This window comes from Microtus oregoni, unplaced genomic scaffold (genome assembly GCF_018167655.1).
Source record: "Microtus oregoni isolate MIOR12 unplaced genomic scaffold, Mior012 000038F_ref0000394, whole genome shotgun sequence".
NCBI classification, from domain to species: Eukaryota; Metazoa; Chordata; class Mammalia; order Rodentia; family Cricetidae; genus Microtus; species Microtus oregoni.
In genome coordinates, this window is record NW_024543097.1 from 22,163,539 (window position 1) to 22,178,119 (window position 14,581).

At 47.5% G+C, this 14,581-nt stretch overlaps 1 protein-coding gene across 2 annotated transcripts; it reads right to left on the bottom strand.

Moving 5' to 3' along the window:
* Window positions 1-405: 405 nt before the first annotated feature.
* LOC121433340 (sialidase-4) lies at window positions 406-4,967 on the bottom strand. 2 transcript variants are annotated; one of them, XM_041631705.1, is made up of 5 exons: window positions 4,781-4,967; window positions 3,768-3,861; window positions 3,129-3,360; window positions 2,744-2,999; window positions 406-1,558 (listed from the first exon to the last, which is right to left on the bottom strand). In XM_041631705.1, exons 3-5 carry the CDS (start codon window positions 3,327-3,329, stop codon window positions 579-581), a joined length of 1,437 nt encoding a protein of 478 aa, XP_041487639.1. In that variant the 5' UTR covers window positions 3,330-3,360; window positions 3,768-3,861; window positions 4,781-4,967; the 3' UTR covers window positions 406-578. The 2 variants fall into 2 exon arrangements, with proteins under 2 accessions (XP_041487639.1, XP_041487638.1); XM_041631704.1 differs by lacking the exon at window positions 3,768-3,861.
* Window positions 4,968-14,581: the final 9,614 nt, after the last annotated feature.

Consider the following 14,581-nt stretch of genomic DNA (forward strand, 5'->3'; position numbering starts at 1 on the left):
AAAAGCCCTCTCCAGAGAAGGGTTAAAAAGTGGGCAGGTTCTAGGAAGTAACCCTCCTCAAATCAAGTTCTGTCTCTACTAGCAGGGGAGGCTGGCTCCCCAACCGGCTTCTCAGAAAGTTCAGAAAGTGACCAGACTTCAGTCATCAGCAAACTTCAGATTGATTGGGGTTGGCGAATAGCAGGGTAGTGAAAAGAGGGACTGTATGTCACTATTCCTCTTGCCTTCACCCCTGCCAGCCACCCCTGGGATGTGAGAACTGAGCAAGGTTGCCTTCACCCCTGCCAACCACCCCCCACCCCCGCATGTGGGAACTGAGCAGGGTGAAGGCGGGAAATGTGCATGGTGATCAGAGTGGTGAGCTAGAGTGTAAGGCCCCAAGACTGTGACATGGAAAGACACAGACACAGCACAATCCTTTTATTTCTCACTCACAGACTGCAGCCAGCTCCCCAGTGACTCGGCCCCCAGCAGCAGTGAGGAAGAGACTGTCCATCCCAGGGTCATGCTGACCTGCCCCTGGCTTCCTCTATACACTTTACACTTCCTCCCCAGGAACCTGCCCGAGGGCCAGGCCCTCAAGAGGGCCAGCAATGCCCCTGAGGCTTGTCCCTCAAATTGTGTCTCTCTAGGCCAGTGGGCACATTCTCCAGAACATCACCCAATGAGAACAAACAAAAAGAGATATCTTCGTAGGAGGCCCTCGACCCACTCTCAAACAAACAGGCAAAGGCCAGGGATGCCCCAGGCACAGGCCCAAGGAACGCCAGGTCAGAGTAGCCACTGGGGCCCTCATAGATCACCCAGGGCTCTGACCAGCTATGGGGATCCAAGGGGGACCGGCTCAGGTAAATTCCCATGTGGAGCCGAGCTCTACGCCCTGATGGGTGGGAATACAGCAGCCATGTGGGACTCTGAAGCGGGGAAGCAGAGGACATGGGGAGTTCTGGGGTCCAGGATGTCTTATCTCCACCTGACCCACGTTCTCGGCCGTGTTTCACTGGGCCCCAAGACTGTGGGTAGCCGAATGGCCCTCTGGGAACCCAACCCTCAACAGAAACCCCAACACCTTCCCCTGAAGACTCCTGTGCTCTAAGATAGAAGGATGGGGACTGTGGGGTTTTCCCAAGACCCACTGGCCACCGGTCCTCCTGAGGCCTGCTGGAGGGTGGGGCTGGGAAGCCCACAATGCTACCCTGGCAACCACGGGCAGTTTCAGCCAGTGTAGGCACCAGCTCCCCTGGTAGGAAAGAGGTTCCTTCATCAGCGCTCAGTGCCTGCACCCGGTTTCCTAGAGGGCTCCTGGCATTGCAGTAGAGGAAGTCTCCATCCACCGCAGCCAATTGGCACTCTCCAGAGCGCAGGTTGGGCACAAGGCCTCCACAGTGCCAGGAGATCCCGTGGTCATCACTGTAAAAAGCCAGGGAGTGGGGACTGGTCCAGCAGATCCTGCCAAAACACTCCCGACGGTCCACGTGATAGGTGTAAGCAGGAACAAGCAGGCGACCTGAGCGCAGCTGGACTCCGTGGCCTGGACCCACAGCAAAGGTGGCCCAGTCTACAGAGAGAAGGAGCCAGAACCTTGGGTTATAGGTCAGCTGACTGCCGACCTATCCTGGACCCCGAATGCACCCAGAATGTGTGCAATGGAGTCTGCCAAGGCTGTCTTTAGAAAGCTAGGAACCTGCTTGATCGTGTGCTTTTTAATATTTTTTTTTAAAATATGTATTTTTAATTATGCGCATTTGGAGGGTGTGCACATGAGTGTGGGTGCCCATAGAGGCCGAGGTGGCAGACACTCTGGAGCTGGAGTTACAAGCAGTTGTGGGCCACCCAATCCGGGCACAGGGAACTGAACTCCAGTTCTCTGCAAGAGCTGTAAGTCATACAAGCTCCTGGTCATCTCTCCAGCTCCTTGGCCAAGTGTTTTGCTTTTTGCCTTGGGATGCAAAGCACAGAAACCAGACCATACCAGTGGCCTACCTCTGAGCCACTCCCCAGCCCTTGGCCAATAGACAGTTGGCCAATGATCACCAACAGAGCTCAACCTCTGGAGCAATTGCTACACAGGGCAGTGGAGGAAGGAGACCTCGGATGAGGTTTTTGATGAGTCCTGTTTCCTTGTCTCCCTCTCAGAAGCTGCTATATCCCTCTATGTAATACTCATGGGCCATGGACCAGGTCCTATAGCCCCTAGGGCCACTGCCTATCAGCATGGGGCAGGGTGGTGGATGAGGAACCGACCAGTAGGCCAGCAACTGGGGAGTAGGGGCTGCAGAGGAGAGAAACAAAGACTGAGGCCCAAAATCCAAAAGACTGAAGTCCAGAGATCAGGGCTGAATGAGGAGGAGGTGAAAGGGAACAGAAAGTGGTAAAAAGAGAAGGGTTTGGGAGTCAGGACTGAGATCCGCAATCCTCTTCTCTGCCGACCAAGACAAGGAGAGCCTCTGGTGGGCTTAAGTTGCCAGCCGTGCCAACACCTATTGGCCTGGTGCTGAAGATGCTTCGGAAATGCCAGACAGTCCTAGAGACAGCATTAGGAGGTCATTGCTCGTGGGTGACATAGGGCAAGAAACTGGGGACAGGGAGTGACAGAGTGAAGATTTCCAAGTGATTGGTGGACCTATGCAAGGGGCAAGCCCAAGCCCCCTTGAGGCCACGCCCATATTGCCCTGTCCTGTTCCTACCCACCCCGTTCCTCCACCCCATACCTCTAGCCCACCCCACACCAGGTGCCACCTACCCTGCAATGCTGCACCAATGGCCTCCTCAGTAAGGTCTCGCACACTACCCCAGGTCAGGCCTGCGTCACAGCTGGTCACACAGCAGAGTCGAGCAGCGTTCTTGCCAGTGGCAATCTGCACGGCCTCTGGCGTGTGGCCCAGCACGGCAATGAAGAAGAGAAAGATGGTCCCGGAGTGTTCGTCCAGTACCGGGCAAGGGTTCATGGACCTGTGCTCCTCCAGCACCGCAGTCTCCAGCACAGTCAGGGTGCCCCACTGAGGGAAAAGAGGCAGCTGGTCAAGGCGTCTGGAGCCTGACCTCAGTCTCAGGGGCTGGGGGTGGAGGGGGGAGGGTGGGGATCAATAGAGCTGGGCTTCAGTTTCTGCTCTGCACCGAACACTCACCCTCACTGAGCCCCTGGCCAGTGTGCCCCTCCGCAGCACCAGGCGGTGAGCATGGGAGTCATCGGGGCTAAGTCGCTGTTCGGCGAAAGCCAGCAATGTCGGCCTGGGAGGCACACAGAGCAACGCAGGCACACGGTAGGTCAGGCCTGTCCTCTCCCGCTGAAAGAGCACCGTCCTTCTGGGAACACGTGGGGCTCCCATGCCCTTCAGGTAGGTGCGGGGCACCTGGAATCTGTGAGGGTGGAGGCTCCACAGATTTACCTAGCCACAAGCAAGCCCCACACCTGCCTGCCCATCTTGACGGCCCTTTCCATCACCCTTGCTCCAGATTTCCCACAACCCATCTTCAGGCCCCTCACAGTCTCGGCACCCCAAATCTCTATAGAGCCCCTTCATTCTCTCAGAGCTGTTCCTTTGCCAGGCTGGCTGGTGATGGGATGCTGGGGAGCTGGGCAGAGTGACCCAACATCCTGCCAGCTAGTGTGCCCTGGACGCATATCACCACAGAACTCACCCAGTGAGAGTATGGGCAAATGGACAAAGTCAGACAAAAAGAGAGGGCTCAGTGTCCACAAATATGGTATGTGAGACCAGGAAAGGCATACCACACAGCAGGGGCAGATGAACACTGGAACCTACCCACGTGGAAGCAGAAGGGAGCTCTAGAACTCTCCACAGGAAATAGCTTCAGACATGGGAGATGGACCACTGGACCCTGCAGAGCTGTCCTCACCTGCAGCATATGTACCAAGTGGCTCTCATAGGCACCAGAGAGAGCCAGGGGCAGCACCAATCAAAAGACAGCAAAAGGAAGGAAAGCCAAGGAGACCAGAGAGGTCCTGGCTGGGCCCTAAATTGATGTCAGTGTAAAGGCTGAGAAAGTAGAGGAGTGGGGTGGACAGCATCCCAGGGCCAGGAGGATGTAATGAATGGGGGATGGGCAAAGGTCTCTCCTTCGGGTCATCCACTGTCCCGTCTCCCACTCTATACTCTGCCCCGTAACCACCTCCTAATGTCACAAGCCAGGGATCAGGCAGACGACAGTCTCTGTGTTGTGATCAGTGATGCCTATGACAGCTTACCCCTTCTTGTCTATACCCTCTGGAGCCCTGAATTGTGGGACAGCTGGGAAACACGTCCACATAGAACTGAAGCCACAGGAGGGAGTAGCCAGGCAGTCCCAGAGCGTGGTTCTTCCCCACTTAGCCTCTCAAAGAAGGATCAGTGGCAGGTAGGTTAGGGGCATGAACTGGGCCTTCCAGGGACCACTGTCCCATTTACACAATGGCAGACCAGAAAGTGAGGGTCTATAGCTTGTGTGGGGTTGATGGGAAGGCATGGCAGTGGATGCATTACCTGCAGGACATGAACAGTCAGGGTCTACAACCACCTAGGACAGACCACCACCAGTCAAGCAGCTCATGGCCAGGTACCCCAGACCAGACCAGACCAGACCAGAGCCAAACACACAGCCCACACCAGCCACTCCTGACCAGCCTGCCACAAGTCACACAGAAGTAACTAGCACAGAGGGGAAGCCAAGAGATCAGGATGCTAGCGTGGCACCTGGACAGAGCTCAAGCCTCAGTAGGGACCTAGCATGACCTCCCAGACTAAAACCCAGGATAAAGAAGTAGAGGACAGTCACTCACATACAGCACCAGCAGGCTCTGCAGACCACAGAGGGCTATGCTGACCACCACTAGCTCCCAGCCTTAGGTCCTCTGCGTCTACCAACCACAGTCCGCGCCACAAGCTCCGTGATGCATGCCGTCCTGCTCACGCTCTGGGCCTTCTGAGCGGCTTCCCATCTCCTGGAAGCCCCCAGCTCTGCGCTCAAAGGGCAATTGTACCCAAGTAGAAGCAGGTGCAAGAAGCCAAATGTCCCTTCAGACTGCACAGGCACAAGAGAGACATTTTCTCTGTATTTGGATGGCTTCCCAAAGCCTCAGACCACAGGGACAGTGAACACAGACTGCAGAAGCTGGGAGCCTGAGCCCACTCCCCAGGCTGGGAGCACAGCAGGATGGAGAGAGGTTCCAAAGACCACCAGGTCACTCCCATTGCACACAGGGGAAACTGAGGCCTACAGAGGGGACAGAGCTGTCATCCATCAGAGGCATCCTTTCCTGAGTCAGCTCTGGGTTTCCATGGAGCCTCGCTGCCCCAGGGAGACCTCGGGTGAAGAGCAGAAGCTGGACCTCCCCCATACCAGCTGCCCATGTGGCCCATTTAGCAAGTTCCAGGGACAGGGATTGTCCAGGAAAGCTGGGTTTTAGCACAGGCTCGTGCCATCCTGAGCCAAGTCCTTCTTGGGAGAGGAATCACAGAGAAGAAACTGAAGCCTCGGCTCTGGCAGAGATGGCCACAGACTTCCTGTTACAGCTTGATCTGGGCAAGCTACCCCAAGTACCAAAGCCAGCCCACATCTTTACCTCCTACCCTCACAGGCCACCCCATGTTTTGACATGTTGACTTGATACTAGGGAAATCAGAGTCCCTTCTCGGGGTCTTTAATCTTGATTATTTTTTTTTTTAAATAAACTACCCTTTTTGCTGTTTCACTTTGATTTGTATCTATAAAGATTATGTATATCTATAAATAACTTGGATCTTTTAGTCAGGTGTGGTGGGACACACCTGTTGTACCATGGAAGGTTGAGCCAAGAGGATTTCAGAGCCAGCTAGGAACATAGAAAGACACCCATCCCCAAAAGAGGATGGCAAACATAACCAGTATAATGGTAGGTGCAAGTGAGAAGCCATCAAATGACAGAGGTTTTCCTTCAAACGCTAATAAAATTGTCTAAGAGCGTCCCTCAGGGACCATTATTAAATTCTTTTATGAAATTTTAATTCAACCCAATTAATGAATTAATCAATTTAAAAGAATTGTATAAATTCTTTTCATAAAATTAAACTAATGAATTAATTTAATATGATTTCATAAATTCTTTTAATGAAACTAAGAATTTAATGGCACACACCTTGAATCCCAGCACTCAGGAGGCAGAGGCAGGCGGCTCTCTGTAAATTTGAGGCCAGCCTGGTCTACAGAGTGACTTCCAAGTCAGCTAGAACTACACAGAGGAAACACTGTCTCAAAAAGCAAATAAAACAAAAAAATTATAGAAAATAAATTATTGCCAACTGTGGTAGTTTGATGGCCCCCAAAGGGACAGGCACTGTAAAGAGAAACAGGCCATGAATTTGTGAGCTAAGCGGGAGTACATAGGAAGGGTTGAATGGAGGAAAGTGAAAATGATCTGATCATGTTTTTTATTTCCGGTATTTATTCAAGTAAAGTATTAAAAATAATGAAGGAAGGGGAGCAGAGAAAATATATATAACTCAATAAAAACAATAAAAAATAATAATAAACTTTTGACCAGACTGATGGCTTATCCTGGAGAAACGTTAATTTGTCCTGCATTTTACTCCTGAATTATTTCTCCAGCAGCTGCAGGGCCTCAGCATGCAGCGAGACATCATCATGCTCCATTTCCGTGTTCCCGCAAAAGGGAGACAATTGCCTTTCATGCATCTGCCTTTACATAATTCATAAATTCTTAATCTATCACTGAATGCACAATTAGCTCACTTGATGTTTTTATTTTAGCAACAAGACTTTCCCAGTGAAGGATTTGGGGCATGGTCTACATCCCATCACAAACTCCTTAATCCAGCGTTTGTTCCAGAGTGTTCTCCCAACCTTGCAGCTCTAGTCTCAGAACACGCTCTCCTCCACAAAACTTAAGCTCCAAACCATGTCACCAAGGAGAAAATAAGAATGAGTATAGCTTCCAAAAAAGAAAAAAGAAAAGAAAAGAAATGGGAATTCTTTTTATAATTTATTTTTATTTTATGTGCATTGGTGTTTTGCCTGCACGTATGTCTGTGAGGGCGTCAGATTCCCTGGAACTGGAGTCGCAGACAGTTGTAAACTGCCATGTGGGTGCTGAAAATTAAACCTGGGTCTTCTGGAGTCATCTCTCTAGCCCTGGAATTTTTGATATAGTATAAATATTTTTCTTTAGCGTTTATATTAAAAACAAACTAATAATTTTTATTTTTTAATATTCATTTATTTGTTATATATACAATATTCTGCCTGTGTGTATGTCTGCAGGCCAGAAGAGGACACCAGACCTCATTACAGATGGTTGTGAGCCACCATGTGGTTGCCGGGAATTGAACTCAGGACCTTTGGAAGAGCAGGCAATGCTCTTAACCGGTGAGTCATCTCTCCAGCCCACTAATAATTTCTATAGAGAATTTATCTCTTAAAGATTAAGAGGAGAGAAGCAAAGTTAAAGAAAGAAGTGATCAGTAATTATCTTTAGTTCTGACACAGCCTCTGACTACTTTTTAATATTTTATTAACTTTTTATTTATTTTTAATGTCTCTTAATGTACATGTAGTTTTTAAAGCTCCTATTAATTCTTGCAAATTACCAATTCTATCATTTTGGTGGTTTTCTTTTTTCCACCAAAATAAAAGTCTGGTTTATTGAATCTGGAGAAATAAGACCTGGGGTTAAATTTACTTACCGCTCTTGCAAAGGACCCAGGTTCAGTTCCCAGCTCCCACATGTCAGTTCCCAGCCATCTATAACTCCATGTCTAGGGCATTCAGCACCCTCTTCTAGCCTCTGTGAGCACCAGGCACCCACACAGTGCACACGAGTGCACATGTGCGTGCATACATACATGCGCAAAATACTCATACACATAAACAAAAGTAAACAAATACTTTTAAAAGGAAGAATAACTATAGTTTCCTATTGGAAATTGTTTCACATATACACCAAACAAACTAAAAAAATAAATAAATAAACAGTAACTTCATATACAAAAAAAGAAAGTTTTCATGTTTGCCTTTTTCCACCATTTCTTACAAATAAACTACTTGTATACAGTACGGGAACCAGAAATCGTTACTGGAGTACTCAGAAAGTGATTTCATTGTTGCTGTTCAATGTGTTTTTTTTTTCTCCTTTGAGATTATAATGAGCATGGTTATGCCACAAGTAAAATCAGAAGCAGGACATAGAGCCTGCCATGGGTGGCAGACGCCTTTAATCCCAGCACTTGGAAGCAAAGACATGCAGATCATTGTGAGGTTGAGGCCAACCTGGTCTACACAGTGAGTTCCAGGACAGTCTTTGCCACGGAGAGAGACCATGTCTCAGAAAGCCAAAGGAAAAAGGAGAAAGAACTTAGAAAGCTCCTAAGGCTGGGTCAGTTACCTATTATCATTGAAAGTGGCTGGTGCCTAACAATATGTACAAAAATATGTAATTTAAATTTTAAAAATTCCTTTTAAGTTTTTTTAAAATATTTATTTATTTATTATGTATACAATATTCTGTCTGTGTGTATGCCTGCAGATGGTTGTGAGCCACCATGTGGTTGCTGGGAATTGAACTCAGGATTTTTGGAAGAGCAGGCAATGCTCTTAACCTCTGAGCCATCTCTCCATCCCCTCTTTTTAAAACATTTGTAGGAAAAAAGAAAATGGAAGTTTTGGTTCTTTTCCCTCCCTGTTGCAAGTTTCACAGTCTGATCATTTGTGGGCAGCACTGCCCCCTACAGGCAGGCAGTTGGGTCGGCCCCTCTAATCAAAAGTGACGACATTTAGATTCTGAGACCCACAATGGAGGGTTGATTAGGTCACAGTGGCCTTTTAAATCTAACATTTTCTTTTTCACTATTTAGTCATCCTATAGGTCTTTTGCTTCTTGATCGCCTCGGCTGCCCACTAGCCCGTAGCTGCCTCAGCTTTTCCTCGTCATCACGGTCCTCTCCCCCGCCCCCGCCTTCTTCCTCTTCTTCATCTCCCTCATTGTGCTTCTCCGTTTTACTCATTAGCATCCCATGGGCAGGGGCATCTCTTCTATCCTCTGCCACTTCCACAAGTCCTTGGTGTGCACTGCACGAGTTCGCCTCGGAGCTGGCGTCTATACTTTGACTTGGCAGGGTCCAGTGATCCAGTGCAGCGGGGACAAAAGAGAACAAGAGCTGGAGAACTCTGGGAAAAAGGCTGCTGGGTGCAGGTGGCTGCGACAGGAAAGGAACCTGACCCTGGAAATCCATCCAAAAACGACTTTCTGGAGCACCCCGTCGTGATTTCAAATCTTAATTCAAGTAGGCTACCCAGTTATGATTTTTTTTATTATTGCCCAGGACTGCTAGACTTTTGTTTTGTTAAGCACACAAAATAAGTCAATATAGAAATAGTGAATCTCGTTAGATTTTTTCCAATTTTTTTTTAAATACTTGCGAGTTAACTCATACTGGAATCTAACATAAAACTGGCTGGAATACCAAATAATGTGTTTTTCTCCAAACATCTCCTCTTTCTTTAGATTAGATATGGGAGAAGTGTCTAGAGGGTTGGGGTGGGGTACTGATTGCACAAGAACAAAACAACATGTCTACTGAAGTCTATAATGAAACTAAGGTAAAACTGAATGGTTTGAAATTTAAAAAAAAATGCTTTCAAAGAAAATAAACAAAACAGATAATGTCATAGTTATTGTTCTTTTGCTGTGAAAAGACACTATGGCCAAGGCAACTTTTGTTTTAACGTATTGAACTATAGGCTTGCTTACAGTTTCAGGTTAGTCCATGATCATCATGGTGGGAGCAAGACCGCTGGGGCAGCAGCTGAGAGCGGACAGCTGGTTCACAGGATGAAGGCAGAGAAGGAGGGATGGGAGGAAGGAGAGGGAAGGGGAGAGGAGGGGAGAGGAGGAGAGGAGGAGAGGGAAGGAGGAGAGGGGAGGGGAGGAGGGGAGAAGGAGGGGAGGGAAGGAGAAGAGGGGAAGGGACCAGAAGACTAGACTTGGCATGGGCTTTTGAAACCTCAAAGCCCACCCTGAGTGACATGATGACGTTCACTGGAACCTCCAGCTCACCTGTGCATGATTCAGAAAGTCATTCCTCCCCCCCAAACCCAGCCCACTCAGAGAGTCTCTGAACAAAGGAAAGGTGCCAAAAAGTCCAGTTCTGCATTCTTGGCAGCTACTGCAGCTTCTTCCCCTGAAGTTGCCAGCCGCCCAAGTCCCCACCTAAGCCCTCCGTTTTTGACCATACTTGGGCACAACCCCAGCTTGTGGTGGACACGTCATCACCCGTCTCCCACAACCCATAAAAATCTCCCTGCTTTCATTTGGCAAAAAGCACCTAATATTCAAATAACCAAATATTCAAATATATGAGCCGTTCTCTTTCAAACCACCACAGAGAATGTAAACCAAATGTTTTGAAAGGGGGGGGGGAGTATTTATCAAATAGGGTCCTAAACAACCAGCTCAGAACAAACAACAAAATGGATCAAGAGAGCTCTGAGTCCCAGAAAGAACTCACCAAAATCCACCTGGAAAACCCGTGTTGCCAGTACCTCGCTCTCATCTAGCGAGTCTTCCGGGTGAAAAGTGGGTAATTCTCAGGGCCCCGTGTCCAGGTTTCAGAATTGCCAATACAAATCTCAACGATTTTCACCTCAAATGACCTAGTCTGGAGCTGGAAAGACAGGCCAGCAGTTAAGAATCCTGGCTGCTCTTCCAGAGGACTCCAAGAACCCACATGGCAGTTCACAACCATGTATAACTCCAGTTCAAGGGGATCCCACGCCCTCTTCTGACCTTCTCAGACACCAGGTACATGGGTGTGTGCACAGACACACACGCAAGCCAAATACCTATACACATAACATAAAATAAAACTTCTTAAAAAAGACTTAGTTTATTTTGGAGGCAAATATGAGTGGCCACACCTGAAGCACACAGATTTAGGGTACCTCCTACTGCATGTTACAATGTGATAATAGCTTGATAAAACTTTTAGGGTCACAGTACAAAAAAAAGTCATAAATCATGGCACTTTTCAAATACACTGATCGAAACACTAGATAAGCAAGTTAAAGTGGAGTAATCTCTTCTGTCATTTCTAGTTGATGACACGCTGAGCCTTTGTGTTGGGAAAAGACGAGAGTCTGTTTAAACATTCTAAAGGGCCTTACCTGTTAGTCACAAGGCTCTTAGGTCAGACAGAGATGAGCCACAAGGAAGCTAAATTGCGGCCAAGATAAACAGTGACGAGGCACTGAAGCCACAACTTTGGAACCTCTCTACCCACACTCGAGGATCCTAACCTGTTCATCAGAAGAGGGTTCAGCCGAGGGTGTGGCTTCTTCTTTCTTGTAGAATTTTCATTCACTCTATGCTGTAATTGTTTGTTTTTGTTTCATTTTAGTTTTTGTTACTCTTTGGGGGCCTGTCACCCAGCTCCCAAATAACTACACGGAGACTTATTCTTACTTATGAATGTCCAGCCTTTCAGCCTGGCTTGTTTCTAGCCAGCTTTTCTAACTTAAAATATCCCATTTCCCTTTAACTACATTTTGCCTCTGAACGTTTTGTCTTGCTTTATTCTTTATATCATGCTTTCTTTCATACTCCATGGCTGGCTGTGTGGTTGGGCGCCTGGTCCCTGGTGTCCTCCTCTCCTTCTTCTTTTCTCTCTTCTCCCTCTTTTCTTTCAAGCCTAGATTTCTCCTCCTATTCTTTCTGCCTGGCAGTCCCGCTTATCCCTCTCCTGCCTAGCTATTGGCCATTCAGCTCTCTACCTGGGTGGAGCTCCCTAAAGAGTTAGAGAACTCAAAATTCTGCTGGAGGAAACTATGGGCTGTGTCTCCTGCTTACCATAGCTAACAAAAGGACAATAACACATCCAACAGAAGCTCTGGAAGGGGAACCTGCTCTGGGAAAATCTTTCTGTACCCTGTGAGTATGTATCTCTGTTTTGCCTCATCTGACTGGGGCGCCTTCTGATTGGTTTAATAAACAGCTGAATGTCCAATAGCTAGGCAGAAGAGACTAGGCAGGACTTCTAGGCAGAGATAGGAACTCTGTTTTAGAATCTGGCAGGGGCGTGGTTCGCCAGTGAGACAGAGGGAGTCAGAGGTACAGAATGGAGGCAGGCAGATCTCTGTGAGTTCAAGGCTAACCTGGTCTACAGAGCAAGTTCCAGGACAGCCAGGGCTACACAGAGAGACCCTGTCTCAAAAAACAAAAACAAAAACCAAACAAACAAAAAAGGATTATACCTACAAGGCCTATAACAAATTCTGATTTCTAGCAGGGCTGATCTCTTTTTCTATCACAGTTCTTAGTAATAATGAAGGTCACAGGCAAAGATAATTATGTTAGAATTTTTTTAGAAGGATACTATCTTGCTGCCCAATTCCTCCTGTGACTTTTCATTTACTTTTCCAAACTAAAACCTTTGTACAATCATAAGACTTAAAATCTTTTCATGTGAGTATCCACAGTTAAGAATTTTGATGACTTAGATACAGAAATCAATCTTTCTTAAGAATTTAAGTTTTTTTTTGTTTGTTTTTTAAATTTAAGTTTAAGCCAGGTATGGTAGCACACTCCTTTCTCCCAGCACCTGGAAGGCAGAAGCATGTAGATCTATGTGAATTTGAGGCCGGTCTGGTCTACACAGTGAGTTCTAGGTCAACCAGGGATACACAATGAGACAGTGCCCTCCCACCAAAAAGAAGAAGAAGAAGAAGAAGAAGAAGAAGAAGAAGAAGAAGAAGAAGAAGAAGAAGAATTAGAGGTAGCCACTCCAATGAAATTATAACTAGATCAAACTGGCCAAAAGAAAACCTAAAATTAAAGGATAGTGTTTTTTTTTCCAATATCGTAAGTATAAATAGTCTATAGAATATAAATAAATACAGGGGAAACATATACTCAATCTAGGGATTTTCCCAACATAATATTTTTATTAATTATTTGGGAATTTCACACAATGCACCTGATTACACTCAATTCCCATTCCTTCCATCCTTGTGCCCCACCCCCAAAAAAACAAAACAGCAAGTCCAATTTGTATTGACCATACAGCCATACAGCCACGGGAGCATGGTCACACTCCCGGTAGCCTACCCCTTTCCCCACTGTCTGCGAGAAACCACCAGCTGTGAAGATCTACACTATCACAGTTTCAAAGGGATCTCTTCAATAGTTTCCTCTCTGGACTTTCTTTCGGGGTGCAGGGACGGTGTCTTCATCCAGCCTCAGCTACATCAGACCCCAGGGATGTGAGACAACAAAGCTATGTGGCCCCTAGATACACAAAATGTGACGGTTGGTAAACAGAGGGACTTGGGACAAGTTTCTAGAAAGAACCATAGCCTACATTAAACTTCCTCTAAGGCTGATTAACTGGTTAGAATCTCAATCGTGGAGAGGCTGGGATGCCGCAACTTCTCCTGAGTTCTCTCCAGCGCCTGTGATCACTAGGGTTGCTGGGATGAAACACTGTGAGCAAGAGAGTTGAGGAGGAAAGGGTTCATTTGGCTCACACATCCTGAATTGAGGGAATCAAAGCAAGAACTCAAACCGGATGACAAGCTGGACCAGAAACGGATGCAGAGGCCATGGAGGGGGGCTGCTTTCTGACTTGCTCAGTCTGCTTTCTTATGGGATCCAGGGCCAGGGGCCCAGGAATGGCCCCACCCCCTGCTGGGTTGGACCCTCCCCCATCAGTCACTGGTTAAGAAAATACAGTCTTCCCTACAGCCTGATCTCATGGAGACATTTTCTCAGTTGAGGCTCCATCCTCTCAGATGACTCTAGCTTGTGTCAAACTGACAGAAAACTGCCAGCACAGCCAAGCCCCTTAGCCACTTCTTGCCCGCCCGTGTCTGACCTAGCATCCTGTGACTAATGGGAACAGCTGTCGCGGACCAGCCTCAACTGGATTCACACGCTCCAGGATAGGAGCATGCGGATTATAATAATTATTAAGCAGAAGGGAACAGAGATAAGAGAGAAAGAAGAGACGAAACATAGAACACCACCGGGAGGGACACTGAGTGAATACTGAACCGGCCCTTTAATTTCCACGTCTTTTTATACTCCACTCCAAAAGGAGAAGGGGAGGCAACAGACTTCGTAAACAGAGCATCTCTGACCTTTGGCCAAGATGGAGCTGTTACCTTTCATACTCAAATCACTAATTAGCCATTTAGGTCAGGGCCTCTTGTCTTGTAGCCACTGTTGTCAACAACAACTTTTGAAAGAGCAAAACAGAGCCAGGGCAGTGGTGGCGCACACCTTTAATCCCAGCACTCGGGAGGCAGAGGCAGGAGGATCTCTGTGAGTTCGAGACCAGTCTGGTCTACAAGAGCTAGTTCCAGGAGAGGAACCAAAGCCACAGAGAAACCTTGTCTTGAAAAACCAAAAAAGAAGAAAAGAAAGAAAGAAAGGGAGGAAGGGAGGAGGGAGGAAGGGAGGAAGGGAGGAAGGAGGAAGGGAGGAAGGGAGGAAGGAAAGAAAACAAGTTTGAACTCTGACCTCTAGGCAAGGTGGAATGGACTCACAGTTATGGGCGCTGACATAAACCTCTGAGAATGTAGTAAAACAGACCCT

Bases quoted from the DNA above. Each gene is read 5' to 3' on its own strand.
- LOC121433340 (XM_041631704.1), bottom strand. From the start codon at position 3,329: ATGGGAGCCCCACGTGTTCCCAGAAGGACGGTGCTCTTTCAGCGGGAG. The intron at 3,000-3,128 runs GTGAGTGTTCGG...CTTTTCCCTCAG, and splicing joins TGGCCAGGGGCTCAGTGAGG to TGGGGCACCCTGACTGTGCT. The intron at 1,559-2,743 runs GTAGGTGGCACC...TTCTCTCTGTAG, and splicing joins CATTGGTGCAGCATTGCAGG to ACTGGGCCACCTTTGCTGTG.